Source organism: Hypomesus nipponensis, chromosome 3 (assembly GCF_054491055.1).
Source record: "Hypomesus nipponensis isolate SF chromosome 3, ASM5449105v1, whole genome shotgun sequence".
Lineage (NCBI taxonomy): Eukaryota > Metazoa > Chordata > Actinopteri > Osmeriformes > Osmeridae > Hypomesus > Hypomesus nipponensis.
Window position 1 is genome coordinate 10,558,312 of NC_140363.1, and position 19,887 is coordinate 10,578,198.

The 19,887-nt window shown below is 44.3% G+C and overlaps 1 protein-coding gene across 1 annotated transcript in view; it reads left to right on the top strand.

Moving 5' to 3' along the window:
- The first annotated feature begins 864 nt into the window (after window positions 1–864).
- The window catches only part of bcl11ba (BCL11 transcription factor B a), a 47,466-nt gene continuing 28,443 nt past the window's right edge, over window positions 865–19,887 (top strand). The window contains exons 1-2 of the mRNA XM_084683268.1: window positions 865–922; window positions 14,001–14,546. Of these exons, the coding sequence (XP_084539394.1) occupies window positions 865–922; window positions 14,001–14,546 (604 nt within the window). The remainder of the gene's footprint in view (window positions 923–14,000; window positions 14,547–19,887) is intronic.

The window sequence follows — 19,887 nt, forward strand, 5'->3', positions numbered from 1 at the left end:
TCCGCCATCTTCACACAGAGCAAGAGTGAAAGGGGGAGAAAAAGCGTGTAGGGTCTTGATTTATTGGAAAAGGAGGTGGTAGTCTATGTGCCCGCTCTCCACAGAGCCGTACAAGGGGCGAGAGCACTCCGAGTTGAGGACACTGAGAAAGTAGCCTACCTGGCATCGCATGCCCGTGCACTCTTGAGAAGTGCCCATCACTTCTCTACCCAAGTACCGTGGACAGAATTGGATTCATATTATGTACAATTTTCTGACCAATTCTTGATTTTTTTCCCCCCCTTTTGAAGAAACGAAATAATTGTGGTCCAGAAGCTGAGCCGCTGACTGGACGCAGAGACAGCCTACCCACGCGCGCACTGACCACCGCATTCTGATTCTTCTTTCTCAGAAGGTGGAGGGGACACTCGCCTGGGTTTGATCCTACCTGTCACTCACAGCAAAGCGTGAAACATCAAGGATATTTTTTCCCACCTTCTGTTACCTGTTTTTCATTCCCTTTTGGGGGGACTCGGACAGATCTCTCTCTTCTTACACCTTTGCCAAATGGTGTGAGTTGTGTAGAGACGCAGTGCAAAAGCGAAAGGTGTAGCCGGGTTATCCGTGGTCTCAACACACGGCAAAAGCGCTCTCACAGTGGACCGAAGAGGAGAAGCGCAAAAGACACTTAGACATCTCCGACCCACGGACCCCTAGCCCTCCAGCACGACGCTTGTTCAACCCACCACGGCCGGCGGTGCGAGCGCAGGAGCAACGTCTCTTTTGTGGAGGTCCCGGGACAAGTTTAGGGACGCAATAGGAGGGAATCGAGCCGACTCTTTACAGTGCAGGTCTCCGGGCGATGCCACTGTAAATGCCAGGGCAATGTCCCGTCGTAAGCAGGGGAACCCGCAGCACGTGTCACAGAGAGAATTAATAGCACGTAAGTACCTGACTTTCAATCTCAATCAAACTGAAGAATATCTTATGTGCCATTCACATTAAGTTCTAAAGCGATTTCAGGACCTTTTCTGTCTTAAACAGTATATCGACAATAGTGTTTTATCAGTGCGTAAAATCAACTAAGAAGAAACAGTTTTGAACTAAGTTTCATTAGATGATAAAGAAAACCGGTGACTGTGTAATTTTTTGTAATTCAAGATGAGTTTTAGAAGTTTAACGTGATTCTACAATTTAAATACAAATGCATATATATATATATATATATATATATATATATATATATATATATATATATATATATATATATATATATATATATATATATATATACATGTATACAATACATTGTTATTACTTTGAGATGCTTACCATTCATTAAAACTTGATAAAAAAGTAGCCAATTGGTTGAACATGAAATGTTCATTTTGACAAGGTAAGCAATATACATGCAGAGAGGCAACAAACACAATATAATTCAAACATTGTTTGACATAATTTAAAATCTAAACATGACGATCTGAAGTGTCGATTTTGAGGTGCTGTTTAGGCCACGCAGGTCGGCTACCTTTGTGAGTGCAGACAAACTCTGTATGTATGAGAGCAAGTGAATACTCCTTATATTTCATATTTTAATTTTGACTATAATTTCTGATACAGACAAGGAGGATGACTTGATACGGATGACTAATTGTATCCACTTAATCTTAGAGAACATGCACTCGAACATACTATCTTGAACTTGAAGACAAATTTCCATCAAAATAATTCTCAAAAATTAAATAACATGATTACAACAATGAGACATATGATGGCAAGATTCTATTTCTTTTAGGGTGTTGTGTTTCAGAAGCTCAATAGCCTACTCTCAATGCATTTTGCCAAATCAATTAAAAACGATTTTCTCTCAAACTACTACATTTGCAACTAATGTGCTTTGAATGAACACTATGCCTACGTCTTGGAGCGGTGGTTTGAAAATACTCAAAGACTACAAACTTACATTACTCAGACAATTTAAATATATAAATATGATAGTTCCCCCCTCCCCCTGCTTCTGCACTAGTCAGATATTCTCGCGCCACCGAGGTATATCAACGCATACCACCAACCTTATTGTCTGAGATTGAACGTCTTTACATCCGAAGGGAATTTCCATTACGGTTATGTTTTCAGCTTTGCTAATTTAAAGCATTTTGACTTAATCGATAGATACAGACAGCCTATGGCGTAAAAACAAATGCATATTTAGAGAGAAGAATATATAGGTTAATATATAGCTAATATATATCTTAATCATGTAGACAAAGACAATAACCATTTATTGTTTTTTAAGTGAACTTTGCAATGTTGAGATATGTTTCGTTGTCACAGCTTGAAGTCAGGCATAGGCTAAATACCCACATACAGACTACTTTGAATTGGAAGCGTTGAGTTCTGCAAACGTTTTGGAGTCTGTCTACGTGTCCTTTAATGTAACGACCGTGCTCTTTGACCTAAATTGGAACTGAAGTACTTATAAAGAAAGGTGGACATTCAGCTGACAAGGGAAACATTGGGTTGCACGTGAAGTGCCTGATCCGTAATAGCTCTTATCCAGTCTCCGACGAGCCGTACCGTGTAGATCAGAGAGTAGAGAGGTGGCATGAAGACGTGGGAAAACAACGCAAACGGAGGCCTGCATTTATCTTATGCATCTATGTCAATAATTAAACACATTCCTTTATTAAATTTCGCTCCGTTTTTGCTGCAACTCAAAATGTACAGATAATTTTAAAGGGCTAATTTCCCCCAAATGTGTGACAATTTAAGCCACCTCTTGCAGAGCTTGAATAGACCTAACCAAATAAAAAATATGTTTAAAGGATTTTAAAGATGTGAATGGAGCAATGTCCTGAAGTCAAATTTTTCCTCCTGTGTGCCTTAAGTCCTGTTGCCTAAATCCACCTTAACTCATAACAGAGCCCACTGATGTCATTTGTTTCAAATGTGTTTTCTGTTGTTCTGGGTTAAGATTGTATACTCTGCACATTCTCTCACACACCACTTTTACTTTTTATGGGCTTGTGTGTGCATGTGTGGAGGTGCTGTCAGTCTGTGCGCACGCTTAACTGTGTGTGTATGTCTGCATTGTGTGTGTGTGTGCTTGTCAACTAGCACAGTGTCTACTTCACAGTCAGCCTACTACATCTTCTGGATAACATTTGTCTATTGAGCCAATCAGCCAGCTAGTCAGTCAGTCATTAAGTCAGTCAGTCAGTCAGTCAGCTACTATTAATCTGAGAACTGAGATTACATCCTCAACCGTGCAGTCCCAAACAGTATCCTCTCTCCATTGTTGTCCTTGGCATTCAAATGAATTCAAATAACAGCTCTGTCATCGCCTCTGGAAGGGGCGAGCATGGCCAACTATCGCTGACTTAAACTCTCCTTTGACTTTCCACTGAGATGGCTGTGTGGCAAATGTAAAGCAAGTGTACGACGTCTCCAGTTTAAGGTAGATGTTCTACGCTATGCAGTAATACACCTGTATCCACACATGTATGCATGTATGTGGAGTATGTACATACAGTATAAACAAGTATAGAGTGTCACACACACACGCACACACGCACGCACACTCTCACACACACTGCAGGGCCTGGATGTCTCCTGCCCCCCTGTCAAAGAGAAGGCAGTTTGTGGTAGGAGCGAGAGGCTGTGAGTGCATTGCTAATGAATGAAAATTCAAGCTAAACACACACACATACACATACTGGTGTCAAAACAACAAAGACGTTCACGTGTGTACGCATTTGATACAGATGACTCTTTGCATGAGTGTGTGTTTGTGCGCCTCAACATGCCTCCATGCAACACATCCAGATCTGGGTAATGGAACGCAGGCAGTGAGCTGTCTGTGTACTATTAAGTATTCATCTTCAGCAGGTCCAACCAGTCGAAAAGTGAAAACATGCACGCACACATGTACACCCACATACAGATATCTGCATGAACATGAACACATCCGTACACAGCCTTACCATTATCTGTTTATTGTGTTATATTGTGCCCTTAGAGAGGGTATTTGAAGCAGTTTATTATGTGTCTAATACACTTTTAAGACTATTTTGAAGGTAAAATTGAGAACTTTATACTTTTAAGTATATGGTAATAGTGAACCATTTAAAATGTCTGTTGAGTTTTCTAAAAAATGCTCTTGGGGCAGATTTGATTGGTTAGGTCTCTGGAAAAGTGAAATATAAATATAGCACCAGTAAAGAAATGTTTTATCTCCTCTGTCATTTCCACTATTTGACTTCAGGGGGAGGTCTTGGGAATGTAGTAAATGTGTGGGCTTAAGCGTGTGTGTGTGTGTTAAGATGTGTGTGTGTGTGTTAAGACGTGTGTGTGTGTGTGAGCGCAAGGCATAATCAACATGTCATCTGTGGTATGTAGTGTGAGCTAAGTATTGCTTTTCCTTTTGGATTCTCCTCTGTGTCAAAGCCAGTTTTAGGTACAGTTCTATGTGTTCATTTGTGTTGAAGTGTGTGTTTTGGCACTAAGGAACTAAAGTTCTACACCACCAGTACTACATTATCAAATATATATTTTCTTTCAGCCCAACACATTTTGTTGTTACTTATCGTGCGACCTCCACTACTACTTGAAAATTTGAATCAGAATATCCAACTTTTTTGTGGATCATTTAAATATTTCTTATATTGCTCTATATATTTTTTTACAAACCATTTTAAAGTTGTTGTTTTTTCAACAAAAAACAGGACAATTGCTGACCAGTGATTTATAAACAGAAGAAAAAAATATGTTGAATGGCTCCGTTCAGCTGGTGACATTGTTCACACACACACACACGCACGCACATGCACATACACACAGACACACACACACGCACACACACATCCACGCTCACAAGTACACATACACACAACCCCCTGTTCTCTTTCAGCACCACACACACACACACACACACACAAACACACATACATACATGCTTACACACACTTTAAACACATGTTACACCGAGCGAGTGAGAGAGACGTGTGTAAATTGCAGTAGGCCACTTGAGATGCACGTTTCCTCTTTGCCTTGTCAAATAGGGGGACACCCTGCTGTGCACCGTCTTTGTTAGGCAGAGAGAAAGAGAGAGAGAGAGAGGAGAGTGGGGGGAAAGTGCATAAGAAAGAGACAGAAGGAGAAAGAGAGAGTGGGGTGGAGGGGGACCTTGAGATGCAAAGCAGAGGTATGGCGTACACTTGGACGTGCGATTGAAGTGTCACCGTCGGTGTGTGTATATTGCCTTGCGTAAATGAAACACCTGCATGGGGTACAACACTGTGTCCTCCTCTTAAAAAATCATCACCCCTTGAAAAGATAACTGAATACTTTATATTGCTCAATCGAACCTTTTTAAAGGCCTCTTTACGAACAACACTATATGATCACACAGTATAAAAACCCAGTTATTTATTCAAGTGCCTGGTAAGAATATCAGAAAACAAGTTTTTAAATTCAACCAATTAAAGCAAAACTGGAACAAAGAATGTCTTTATATTTCCATTTTAAAGCCTCAGAAATCAACTCCCTGTTATTGGGTAACATTAGGTGTGTTATTTACCTTATAGCCCGATAGCGTGTCTGTGTGTGTGTGTGTGTGTGGGTGAGACAGAAACACAAAAAAGTATCTTGCAAGTGGGTGAATAATTTAGTGTTAGACAAAGGCTTCAGAAAAGCATGCCTAAACTCATTCTTCTGATGAAGAGGACGTCTGCTTGTTCGACCGCTATTCCTGCCCCTAATACCATCTGAGAGCAGCTCTCTCTCTCTCTCTCTCTCTCTCTCTCTCTCTCTCTTACACACACACACACACACACACACACAAACACACACATTCTGCATCTCTATTTCTCACCTTTCTCTCACTGAGACATACACACTCTATACCCCCCCCCCTCTCTCTTTCTCTCTCTCTCTCTCTCTCTCTCTCTCTCTCTCTCTCTTCCTATTTTCCCCTTCCTTCCTTCCCTTCCTTCTTTCTCCACAGCTTGCATACCAGAGTGGAGGTTTGCTTATTTTAGGGATGGTGAGCTGTCTGTCTGTCGTCACTGAACCTCTTAGCTCTGTCCTGACTCTGGGACTTCAGATGTGACTGATCTTGCTCCCCTTCTCTCTTTCTCTCTCTCTCTCCCCTTCTCTCTTTTTCCCATTCTCTCTCCCCCCTCTCTCTGTCTGTCTCTTTCTGGACGTGCATCCTTCCACTGCTAGGGGGAGCTCTTAGTCTGTCAGTGCTGGTGGCTCATGCAGTTCTAGTGAGAGAGAGACTAGAAAGGCAGCACATTTGATACTGTAAACGTGTATATGTGTGTTTTCTGGTTGTGTGTGTGTGTGTGTGTGTGTGTGTGCAGCTGCAGCCATGTGTAGTAGTGTTGGTCTGAGAAAGAGATATGTCCGTCTGTTTGTACGAGTACGTGCGTGTCTGCGAGAGCAGGGGAGGAGGTGTGCATCTGTGTATGTGTGTGTGTGCTTGTTTATAAGACTGTGGGTGTGTGTGCGAAGGAGTGGGGAGTAGCTAGAAGTTGCGCGAGGCCTTTTCTGACGACCCTGCGTTGATGTCTTTGATGATATCGACATCAACACCCAACGCGTTTCGACTCCAACTGTCAACGGCTCGACGCTGGCAGCTGGCCTCACAACATCCGCAAACCATCTCTTCTGTGTCTCTCCCTCTCTTTCTCTCTCCTTCCCGCCCTCTCTCTTTCTCTTAATCGAAAGATTTGGCCTCAACTGACAAACTTCAGAACTGATTGGCAAATACTGGAAACATCCCTACTGTACATTGTGAATGAACAATCTTCAATGTGTTTCCCATTGTACATGTATCATTTTAGAAGTACGAAGTTCAGCTCCTCTAATCTCAGCGCTGGGCTCTAGGTTTCCGCTCAATGTCGTCGTCGTGTATTTGCGGATAAAGCAGCGGTAGGTAGATCCTGTTTGACACGGAACACATGGTAATGCGGCGGCACATAAACAGATGCAGGGCTGAAACACAAGGTGAGCTCCCCTCGGTCCCATCGCCTTCCCCAGACGTGGTGCTCTCCCCTGAGCAATCTTACAAAATGTCTGCCCGGCCACTCTGATTAATACACGTGCATATTCTCCCCCCACTCTCCCCCCCAACCCTTCCCTCCCCCCCTCCCTCCCTCACGTTCAGATATCCAGCGTCTTTGTTCTCATGGAGAAAAGGAAGAGAGGCACACTCCTAGTCTGATGTTGAGCGAGGAGCATGTGTGTCTGTGTGAGAGTGTGCGTCTTTGTTTGTGTCTTTAAGGGCATTTAGGAAAAGTGTATGAGGTCTTGTGTGTGTGTGGCATTCGTGTGTGTTTATGTGTCTTCCAGCTTGAGATGTCAGGATGTCTGTAGAGGTTTTACAGTGTGGAATCCACAGCTGGACTGGAATGTGTGTGCGTACGTCAATGTGTGTGCGTGTGCAAATATATGTTTGTGCAAGGACATACTTAGCGCATACTACAGTAAAAGCCTTTATTTCTATGCATGTAAAAGAGGTCAAATCTCCTTTTCTAATCTCTCATTTACACTGTGTGTGTTTATTTCTACCTCTTCTAATATCCATGCATTTCTGCCTCTGAATCTCACATTTCTAATCTGTAGCCTTGAGTCAGTGTAACCAACTCTTCTCTCTTTCCTACACACACACACACACGCACACACACACGCACACACACACACACACACACACACACACACACACACACACACACACACACACACACACACACACACACACACACACACACACACGCACACACACATCCACACATCCACTAATGTTCCCCTGGTGAGCCAGCTCTGATAGAGTGTTAGCCCTGCTTACACTGTCTCCCTGTAGACAACACTGTGTTAATCTCATTTTACCTTTCTCTCCTTCCCTCTCAGCTTCTTTCTTTCTCGTGTCTCTCCATCCCCTCTCTCTTCTTCGCCCTCTCTCTCCTTCCCCCTCTCTCTCCTTCCCCCTCTCTCTCCTTCTATCGCTCCCTTTCTCCTTCCCTCGTTTTCACTCTCTCTGCCAACCTTTCCCGCTTATCTCTCGACCTCTCCATGTTTGCACCCTCGCTATATTAAATTACACCCTTACTAGACTTGGTCGGTTGAGAAGTTTGTCTTACTAACTACAGAGCTAACTGCTTTGTTACAGTAACCCTACTATTTACGCTTTAGACTTTGGTGTCTGCAAATCTCTCTCTCTCTCTCTCTCTCTCTCTCTCTCTCTCTCTCTCTGTCTCTCTCTCTTTCTCTCTCTCTCTCTCTCTCTGTGCCCACATGTGGGCATTCAAGGTTCACTATATATTTTAAATACAAAAATAATTTCCAAAATCCAAGACAAAATTGTAGGAAACGAGGATTTAACTGTCCACAGTATTGACACCCATCTTGCCTCTGTCACACACACACACAAACACACTAATGTGTTTGTTTTGGAGTATACGTAAGTGTACTCCAGATTACTGTGTGTTGTCTGTGTTCCATCTTGTTTGTATTGCAAATATGGCCATACTGGACATCATCCGCCCCTAACACATGTTCCATGTTCCATTCACCGGCTGCAGGGAGAAGCCCAGGGTGGCTGAGTGTTGTAGCCTGGACACGGTGCCTCGTTCCGGGCCGCGGTGACATCTCTCTGGGCCTGTTTGTTTGTTGTGTGCTGGATGAATTGGAGGGTTTGTCCAAACGCCTTCTGTCTCTCCCGGGCTCGCGTATGGACCCTGTCACAGTCTCCTATCGCTGTCTGAGATCTGGCACAGACGGAATGGGGCAGGGTGTGTGTGTCTGCTGGTTTGAATTAGTGTGTGTGTTTTAGTTGGGCTGTGCATGAGGATGTCCTACGTATGTATGTATGTGTGCGTCTTATGTGTGTGTGTGTCTATGTGATACTGTTACTCAGCATCTGTTTGTATGCCGACTAACAGGCTTGTTTGGCGAGACCAAGATTGACAGTGGGTGAATATTAGACTGGGGTTAGATGCTTGGCTTTGGCCCTCTGAGTCATTTGAATTGTGTGCCAGACAGGTGTGTCTGTCATATGTCCTGTGTGTTTGTGCTGTGTCTGTCTCCAATCTCACACGCCGACAGCCTAGCCGTTTGACGCCACCACGAGCAGTGAAACAATAAACCCACTTGTAAACTCTTGCCTTTATAGTTTGATTAGGACTTTTCTCTTGGTTTTATTCAATTCCAAACCGCCTTCCTCTTATACAAATGTACTACTATGAATGGCTTTAATTAGCAGACACTACATTTTAGATCTGGCCAGAAGCTTTCATGATTTCAATGACAACATGTACAGTTTTAGTTATTAATAAAAAAATAAAAAAATATGAAATCAGTATAAAGAAAGTAAAATACGTGTCTTTTCAAATAAACGACCTTCACTTCCTAACAAAAGCTTAACGGAAGAGAGAAAAGTAAAAAAGCAGTTGGAGTTTAACCGTTATCAGCTCTGTGTTGGTACACTGGCTTTCTTATCTGTGCATGTTGCCGCATGGCAAATTTGAGTGGTTTCGCTTAGTTAATGGTGTTTGTAGCAAAAGGGGGAAATCGTAGTACATAAATGGCGTGACGTGTATTCTGAAACATCACGTTGACATTCCGCTCCGCGCCGAAAGATGACCGTGGCAAAAAGTTAACTGAGAATATCGCTACTATTGCTGGAGGTGTTAGTTACATAACCAACTGGAACTAAACTCTGCAGGCATTTTTGGGCATCCTTGCCTGACTTCCTTTACGATTGTCCAAATACCTGTCAGTAGCAATTGTGTTCCTCCTTTAGGATCTCAAAGTGTATCATGGGAGTTTCTCAGAGCCAAGAAAATGGCAAGTTAACAATGCTTCAACAGCATCTTTCCATGCCCTCGCTAAAATACCTTGTTTTGCCAATGTATCGTTTTTAAACACATCCTATTATTACTGTACATATGTCGATTTTTTGTTCTTACGTTACCACCGGAAATCGCATGATCTTTCTGAGTCACTTCAACACCTTATTAGGTAAGTTAAATGAGGTCTTAGTTTCGGGCTTTCTTTATCCTTGCATCTGTTATTTGCATAGATGGAGACTTGCAAGGCCACCTTGTGCAACTGACAAATAATGCGTGACAGTGATACATACCAAAATTATAATTGGAAAATACCTTGTCAGTTTGGTCTTAACATCTGAGAAGACCCAGGAACTTCAAAACTGTGGGCTACCATTACAGCCTACACCCTGGGTAGACCTTTACTCAATGTCTCCTGAGCTGAACTATCAAGACAGCTTTCTAATGTCTGCAGCAGCCTGTCCAGCCCCCCCCCCCTCCCCCTCCCTTTTTGGGTGTGTGCTGGACAAAGATGAATGCCATTTGACATTTCTTCCTGAAATTAGATGAAGAATTTGATGAATGATCAATGGGAATGAGTCAGATTGTTACCTATGAGACAGTGTTGTTATCCAGGGTGGTACAGAAAGGGTGTTAGAAAAAGGTTTGTTTGGTTGTTTGTGTGTGTGTGTGTGTGTGTGTGTGTATGTATGTATGTGTGTGTGTGTGTGTGTTCACCCACCAATGGCTACCTGTAATGGCTTGTTGAACTTCACAATATTTTTGAAAAGACAAATGGGCAATTTGCCTTCTTACTGTAGTGAAGGTGTACGTCCGTTCATGTTTTGAATACTACTGGTTTTGTTGACTTGCAGCTCCAGTCTAGTCTAGACTAGTCCCATCTCGTCTGATTTAGCTTGGCCTAGAAATGTGTTCTTGGATTGAGCTGTTCTAGCAGGCTTCAGAAGCTCTTTTAAAGAAAATGAGTAAGAGTGAACAACCGATCCCTCAGATTGTCAAACAGAGCCATACTATACTTACATTCAGTGATGTGATAAAATAAGACATCATTGAGGAAATACATTTTGTATTTGTCAGTATTTCCTCTACTTTGGATTTCACACGAATCTCCCTTAATTAAGATAATAATTAACATATTTTCAGAGCAGTGGAGACGTTCTAAGCTGCTTATATTCCATATGGTGAGCCGAGGCTTGGAGTGGTCATCTTTCTAGGTCACACAAAGAGTCTTCTTCCAGTATTGTTTAGAGCGAGTTGTTGTATGCTGATCTCTGTGGCCTGTTCATTTACATACGTGAACCTCTGCAGCCTAATTTGATGCACAGATGGCCCAGTCTTGCCTGCAGGGCTCCTAGGCTCTCTGACTATCTGTGTGTGGGGGTCGTTAGGATCAGGCCATGGCATACATATGCACGCATACACACACACACACACACACACCCACACACACACACACACACACTCACACACACACACACACAGAAACATGAACACATGCAAACACTCACGCAGGCCTACCCCCCCCCCCCCCCCACACACACACACACACGTCATGGCATGTAAACACACACAGACTGGCCAGCTGATGTTACCCCCCCTTGTCTTATAACACAACACAGTGGTCACATGTACATAGTGATGTCTTAGTAGACAAGATGCCGGCATGGTGGACCAACGATACCGCCCCTCCTCTAACGCCACACGAGATCTTCTCACCTATGTCAAAGCATCTGTCGTGGATGAAACACAAACTGCCTCCACCCAACGCGACACGATTGTCAGCCGTCTTTTCATGTTCAGTTGCCATTTAAGAAAGCCCTTAAGAAGCAGATGAGAGGAAACGAACTTTCTCCCTTTAACAGCGTTAGACAAGCAAATCGAACAGGCAATGCCGACGGTGAGAAAATAAACCTGTGCCAAAAATCAACATGGATGCCAAAGGTGGGCTCTTGCATCTGGAGCCTGCCGCTGCAGCTTGACATTACAAATCTGTCTGCATTTATAATTTGGAGCGTGGACAAATGGCAGAAGGGTGGCCAGCTTGGTGGTGATCCATCATCTAAAATTAGTGGAGAGGAGAGCGAGTCCTGGGGGAGATGTAAACAGGGCTACCTGAGCACACTGCCAGGGGCTCCGAGGCTCTCTTGGAGTTCTGTTCTATTGACTCCGACGCTGCCTCGCTCTGCCTCTGATTCTTCTGCCTCCCTGTTTTCCCCCCCTGGTCTGGTAATCCTACTTCCAGGACTCCACCCTTCTGTTTCTGACAAGGTGTTTCTTCCTCTGTGTTTGTCAAATATCATCGTCGTGGTGATGACGACAGTGTGGCACCAAAACACCCTCTTTCTTCCCTCACTCTCTGTCTGTCTACCTTGGTGCTCACCCTGCCCCTCCCTCCCTCCCTCTCCTCTCTTCCTCTACCGGCCTTCTGCCGCTGGTGTGTGTGGATAACATCTTACCCAGAGTTCCTGCGATAGCATCACAGTTTATGTTTGGCCTCACGCATCTACAAACAGAACTCTCTGCACGCTTAAATCTGAACCAGAGAGTGGTCGAATACAGTAGGACACATACGCACGCACGCACTCGCACACACACACCCCACCCCCCCCCCACACACACAGCCTGCCACAATCAAAGGCATTGACATACACACACTCACTCAGGCGAGCACACACACACACACTCTCATACTCGCTCAGGGCTGCTCAGAACGAGGCTGTAACAGCTGCAGCTGAGGTTAGTGCTCGGTGCCGGGTGGAGACATGCGCTTCGGCGAGTCGAGGTCAGGAGGGTCGCAGTACAACACGCGCAGGAAATGGCGCCCTGTGAGCAAACTGTCCGTCAGAAAAAAGTAGTTTCATCTCTAACAGTTCAGAGGCGGGGAGGGGTGCGTGTGAGGATGTAAGTGTGGAGAGAAGCGAGGGTGTGTGCGTGTGTGCGTAAACTGTCAGCTCAAGGGGTGATTGTATGATTTGTGAGATGGTGTGATTGTGTGTCTGCTCTGGTTGAAGAGGTGGGTGTACTGTACACTGGCTTGTCCCAGTCGGGCTTTTCCCTGCCTTCTTTAATGAGTGTGCTTCTCGTTAACCCTCACCTGGCATTTACGCAGTGTGGTGATGGCACCCGGACATTTGAGACGTTATGTTCGAGAAGTGTTCAAATGTGAATTCAAAATGAAGGGTAATGGGGGGGGGGGGGGGGAGAAATGGAGATGTTCAGTGTAATGAGACAAAGAGTGTTTTGTGACAGGAGAACGGAGAGGGGGTTAGAGTGTGTGTGACAAAGAACAACCTTTAAGGTTCTGTTTATCTGGGTGATGGAATCAACCTGCACTTCTGCATAGCTTCATGCTTTGGCGGCCGTGCAAACACCCCTCCTCTTGCAATCCCTCTCATTCATCCTCCCCTCCTTCGCCTCCTGTCTGTTCTCTCTGTCTATTTCTGTATTCTCGACCCCTCCCTCCCTCCTCTTTTATTACTTTCTCTTTTTGTCTTTCTTTTTACTTTGTGCAACTAGAATTTTTTAAATCTCTTTTCATTCACTTCTTTTTTTTCCTCCATCCCTCTGTCTCCAGCTCGAAGCTGCATATTTATAGCACTGTGACTTTTCTGCTTGCTCCCAGCCCCACACATGCAGATTTATCAAAATGTCCGCCACTCGCCTGAGTGTGTGTGTGTGTGTGAGCAAGAGAGACACACACACACACCGAGAAGGCTCTGCCAGGTGTGTGGTCGTCGCGGCAATCAGGGGGAAACTGAAAATAACTGTCTCCTCAGCAAAACAAGCGAGTCTTTACCCAGGAGTTCTCTGTTCCACTGTGAAGCAAGACCTACTGGATCTTTATACAAGTACAGAACTTGCCTGAAAGATGAGCTCCCTACCTTGTAATCTTGAGAGAATGTGTACACAAAGAGGTTATAAGCAGACTCCTATTAAGATATCACCACCTGAAATACACTAACCCTAACCCTAACCCTTTCAACATGCAACTTTAATAATACTTTCTCTTTTTCCCTTTCCCTCCTGCTCTCTCTCTCTGATTCTCTCTCTCTCTCTGACTCTCTCTCTCTCTCTCTCTCTCTCTCTCTCTCTCTGTCTCTCTCTCTCTCTCTCTCTCTCTCTGTCTCTATCTCTCTCTCTGACTCTTTCTTTTTCTCCTCCGTCTCGCAGCAGAGACTGACCATGTGGACGGTGGCGCCATCCTCTCCGAGGCCCTCCCTCTCTCCCACGCCCTCTCCCTTCCACAGGCCCAAGCCCTGGCGCTGGGCCTGCCCCACCCCCTCGACCCCAGCCTGGTGGACGGCCTGCCGGCCGAGCTACGCGGCGACCACGACCTCTTGACCTGCGGACAGTGCCAGACCAACTTCCCGCTGGGCGACATCCTGCTCTTCATCGAGCACAAGAAGAAGCAGTGCCACGGCCTGGCGCCCGCCGGCTGCTACGAGAAGATAACCGACCTCAGAGGGGGAGGGGGCGGTGGAGGGAACGGCGGCCTGTCTTCTGCGCCCAACCATCGCCAGACACATCACCTGAGCCAGAATCACCATCATCATCCCCACCACCAACGCAACGGCATCGGCGAGCTTCGCAAAGTGGTCGAACCGGTGGAAATCGGAATCCAGGTGACACCTGAGGAGGACGAGGAGGGAAGAGAGAGAGCGGGGAGGAGGACGCCCAGCAAAGGAATTTGCCCGAAGCAAGAGAATCTTCCAGCAGGTAAGGGTCACACGGATACATGTGCTCCATAGAATCAGTATTGGGATTGTCGAATAGGGCGTGGCGTGACACAAACGTGTGTCTTGGGGAGAGGGAGGTAGAAGGGTTTTGAAAGTAAATATGATCTGGGATGATTTGGCATTGGTTGTGTCATAGGCTGTCACTTCCTGGTTCTCTCTCTGTCAGTCTTCCGTTCTGTCTGGCCCATACACAGCACTGGGGAAAAAGGCAAACGCGTACTCAGTAACAAGGACACCAAATAGAGATGCCTCCTTCCCCTCTCCTTGTCTACTCAGCCTATTACATGTGCACACACACACACACACGCCCACAAACACACAACAACAGCACCTTGCCGACTCTCCCCCTCCCTCACACTCATGCTCATTTACCTCTCTGGTAGACTGAGAGGGCTTCCTGGAGAGATTGTGATGGTGTACTTTACCCAGAGACGAAGAGACAGAGAGGCGAGAGAGGGAGGTGGGAGAGGGTGTGAATACAGAGGGGTCGTTTTTCAGTGGTGTGTGTGTGTGTATGGGTGGGTATGGGGGAGACAGTGAGGGAAGGGGGGGGGGGGGCGTGGTGGCAGAAGGAACTACACATTACCCACTCAGGGCCTCTACGCCCCCCCCCCCCCCCCCCAGGACTGGCTGGTTGAAACAAACTGCTTCAAATGTGACAAAAAGAGAGAGGGAGAGACTTGCCCTGACTTTCAGTGAGAAATCCAGACTAAGCCCAGCTGCTTAAAAAGGTGAAAAGCTCATTAAAATTCAAATAGGCAAAGAAAAAAAGGAGGGGGGGGTGCATAAAAGGGATTAAAAAGAGTCTAGTTTCCTATTCTGTGGGGTAAAGAGGTAGTTTAGTTTGAGACCAGCTGCAGGCAGGGAAGAAGAGCTTGAGTAGTTATCTTTCAAAACAGCGCCCATCAAGTCCTTCGCATAGAACCCGGAGGGAACTCAGTGAAATGGGCCTCATAAAATAATATTCCGGCATGGACGATCACCGGGGGAGGTGGGAGCAGGAAGAGGCTTACAACACCATTTTTGTCCTTGTTTTTTGTTCATAGTCGGGTCTGAAATAGTTATTTATGAAGCTAACTTGCGGCACCAGAGGTCAATTATCCAAAGCTGTCGTTACACTTCAAGAGTTTAAATGTTCCTGATAAAAGGAAGGGATACAATTACCCATCATCTGATCGCATATTTGTTACTTTCTTGTTTAGACAGCCATTGGAAGTGAAAACACGCACACTTTCATTGCAGATCAAGTCAGAGACACACTGACATTCACAATACAACATATTTGAATAGTACCAACACATTCCCCACACTACAGTATGTGTAGTGCGGCAGTACTAAGTGTATTACTACCTCTACCTGTTAATGTGTCTTTACATCTTCTGAGTGGACTAGTACATCTACTTCAGAGTGTATTAGCATGTAGCTACTGAGTAGCTAGCTCCTAAGTGTGCTGTTCTGTGGTTTTGCCCAAGCTGTAAACTACTGTTTGGGGGGAGGGGAATTCATCAATATTTTACAACCATGCTACTCTCTCTTACACCTCTGAGGCCTGTCCTGACCCTTTCCTCCTGGCCAAGATAGAACTTTCTAACCGCTCTCTGGGCAATGTCATGACAAATATGTTTTTGACTCACAGCAAATACATATTCAGTGTTTTTGTTGGAGGATTGTTACAATGTTTGCTCAAAAAAAAGCTTAAGCTTCATAGTGTTTTCATTTGACACATATTTGACACATATATTCTCAAAGGGGGAAGAAATATAGAAAGGACACAAATAGGCCAGTACTTAATGATATGACACAGCTGCTGCAGTGTTCAGAAATCTGCTCACGCATGTGCACTAATTGATTGGTATTGTTAATTTGAGGTCATATTAATGAGACACATTATGTATATGTGTATGCATTTTGTTGACAAAAAAGCTTTTTTATTAACATAATCTAGATCTTATTGTTTGCACTTTGTGAGAATAACTCAATGTCTGGTATTAGCTGTGGTTAAGTCGGACAGTGAAATTGCACAATATTTCTTAATAACATACTAAGCAATAATTCTCACATTAAAAGCCAAAACATAATAGCGGTTCAATTGGATGTGTACTGCACCAACAGTAAACTATGTTACAGTAATAACATTTTATGTTTTCATTAACCCTCATTTTAACCCCTATTTTATAATTTCCACTTGAATTATGTTCCAAAAAGCACAAAATTCTTCTTAAAAAAAGATTCACATTTTCTTATTTTTGGTTAAGCTCACATTTTATTTTGAGCACGTTCTCTTGCCACCTCTAGATAAATAATAAAATGTACATTGAAATATGACTTTGCCTTTGAAAACCATTTTTGGTTGTTTTCTCTGAGTTAAGTTTTCATTAGGAAGGGTCTTTAGTGAGATCAAGGAAGACTGAATGGGAAAAACAGAGAAGGAGTGAAAGGGAGAAGTAGAAAGAATCTGGTGTCAAGGCAAGGAAATACTGAGAAGGAGGCGTCCTCAGAAAGTGATTAAGAAGCCTGAATGTCAGCTTGTGCACCGGGCTAAAACGCCAGCGCCCGCGTAGCCGACAACGCTCTGTAATTGCCTCCCAGCAGGTTAAAGTATTCTTTTATGCTAAACCTTTCCACTTCCATTTGTTCCCCACATGAAATGGAAAATGGAAAAAAATAAGGTACACACAGACACACACACACACAGACACACACAAACAGTACATCCACAAACACACATCAAACTCACACTCTCTCGCACCGAGCCAGTCTTAGAATGATCGGTGCTCTCCAAAGCACCGATCATTTTTCATGAATTTCTCTTTTTTTCTTCTTTTTTTTCTCTCCTCAATATATCCGTCTGTCAGCCTCTAGTGAGGGAAAAAAAGTGTGAAAGACTGAGAGAGAGGGAGAGATGTTTTTCAGCGTTCACAAAATCACAAAAAAATCAGATTGGAGGAACAACATTATCTCCTTACAGGGCTGAGGGGGCAGTGGCACCTACATTGTTTTGTGTCTCAAATCAAACACCAGTTTTGTCAGTTGCCTCTCTCCATCTGACCCTGGACACGCCGCCCGGGCTGGCAGTCAGGAGTCCACTAAAGCTTTGTTCATACGCCAATTCCCACCACATCACTGCCTCAGAACCTTCCGGCTGATTGACAAGGGAAGGGGCTGGTCTCAACACTTACTTCCTGTCACATGATAGGTGCCGTTTTCGGAAAAGTGACATGAATTGTGTTACATATTCTGAAGACCTTTGTTTTACCCAAATGCATTTTGGGGGCTGGGGTGGGGGTGGCTATAAATCAGTAGAATAGACTATGACAGGCAGACAGGCAACTTGTTTATCAGACTCATAGCTCTCTGTTGTCAGCACATCCACCTTTAAGTCGGCCTTGCCTTCCCCTATCTCCTCTCCTCTTACCTGTGCTGGAGATAAACATCAGACATGGATTTACTGTAGACCACATGGCAGAGAAGACCTTTACAACACTCTTTTCTCCTTATACTCTTCTTTTTCTTTCTCCTTCTCTTATTTCTTCAATTTTTCAAGATCACTGTAACTCTTCTCCTTGAAGCTTTTTATATGAAAAAAAAATAATTATAGTTCTTTGATCTAAAGGTGTATGGGATAGACTCAGTATGTACTGCACAGAGAAAGTTAATGCCTTTATACCTCCTACCACACACTCTTTCATAGACAAACACTTTCCCTCCTTCCCTCCCTCTCCCTTGGCATGGCAAGGGAAGTCAACGTTATCTACCCCCGCTATTGAAGAGGAACCACTTGAGGCTGGAGTTCAAATGTTTCTCACGTCGTTATCTGGAGCTGTCTTAAGTTTCGGTGAAATGCAATTATGTTTAATAAGCCTTAATTAAATCAAATATTCACTGTATTGCACACACTGAAGTCGTGGGGGGATCTAAAACATCTTCCCAGATTTTAGACCAATGAGATTGTTGAGAGATATTCAATCTTGAACCAATCAACATATAAGGGGGAGGAGAAAAGTAATTGTCTTTGGTCATACCTTCGTGGACTGAATGACATCAAGAGCATCCTGAACATTTTTCAGAGTACAGCTTACTAATTGCTAATTGATTGGAGGCCTGTGTGGTTGTCATAGATAGGAGAGGAAGTGGTTTTCATATGCGTCCATGCTGAGAGAGAGGTTCAGGCTGGGCGGAAGAAATCAACAAGGAGATAGAAAGAGAGAGAGACATAGACAGAGATGGAGAGAGAGAAAGAGGGAGCCTCCCTCAGACCCTGCACACAAAGAGCTTTAACAGTCACTGACATGGTGGTTTGCACCTCTTAAACACTTGTCAAGCAGGGTTTTAATTTAGATATTTTACGTCGGTCCACTTGAACAGGGCTGGAGAGGAAGAGAGAGAAAGAATGAAAAACATACACATATGATCAAAATGGAAATGCAGAAACCCTTTTCTAAGGTGATTGAAAGCACCTTTTTAACATGATGTGTATTGTGTGTCGCTGATGGCTACAAGCGTGTGCTTGTGTGTTTTCTACTCAGGGCACCGGTTCAGTTGAATAGCTGGAATAATAAAGACAACACAAGGTTGAGCATCTTTTGATGCAAACAAGTAATTACATTTTGGAATGTAAAGTAGCAAAGCTCAATGTTGTGGAGGTGAAGGGAGAGCTGAGGAGTCTTGATGCTGCTGAATGAGGAGAGGAAATACCGTCTTCGGGCATCGTGGCTTTGGAATTTGTAGCGTCTTTTGTATTATACAATTGAAATTGCAGTTGAGTCCCGTTTGTTTTGTCCTTGATTCTGTCCATTTGATTTCCTGGATGTGACTTGTACCCTTTAGCCTGCTCTTCCTCTCCTAACCCAGCGACGCTCTCCTTCTGTTTGTCGCTCCTACTATCTTCCTGTCCCCCTCTTATATCCATCTTTAAGTCTGCCAAGGTTTACACTGCTAACAGGTGTGCAGCGTGAGAAGAGAGAGAGAGAGAGAGAGAGAGAGAGAGAGGGGGGGGGGGGGAGTCATATCTGACCTAGGTCTCACCAGAACTCCCTGAATATTTCATGAGACTCACTGCTATATTTATAAAGATATTTACCTCAAACACCACGGCTTCTCTCCCGACTGACTGCCACACTCTGTCTCTGAGGAGCACCTTACAAGGTGTGCATCGACTGCCAGGACACACACACGCGCTCGCCTTTATACGGATACGCACACATACACATGTGTACCTACGCAGACAGATTCACACATAGAGACAGATACAGACATTGTCACACATTCGTTGTATACACACACATACACACACACACACGCGCACACAGGCATGCCAATTT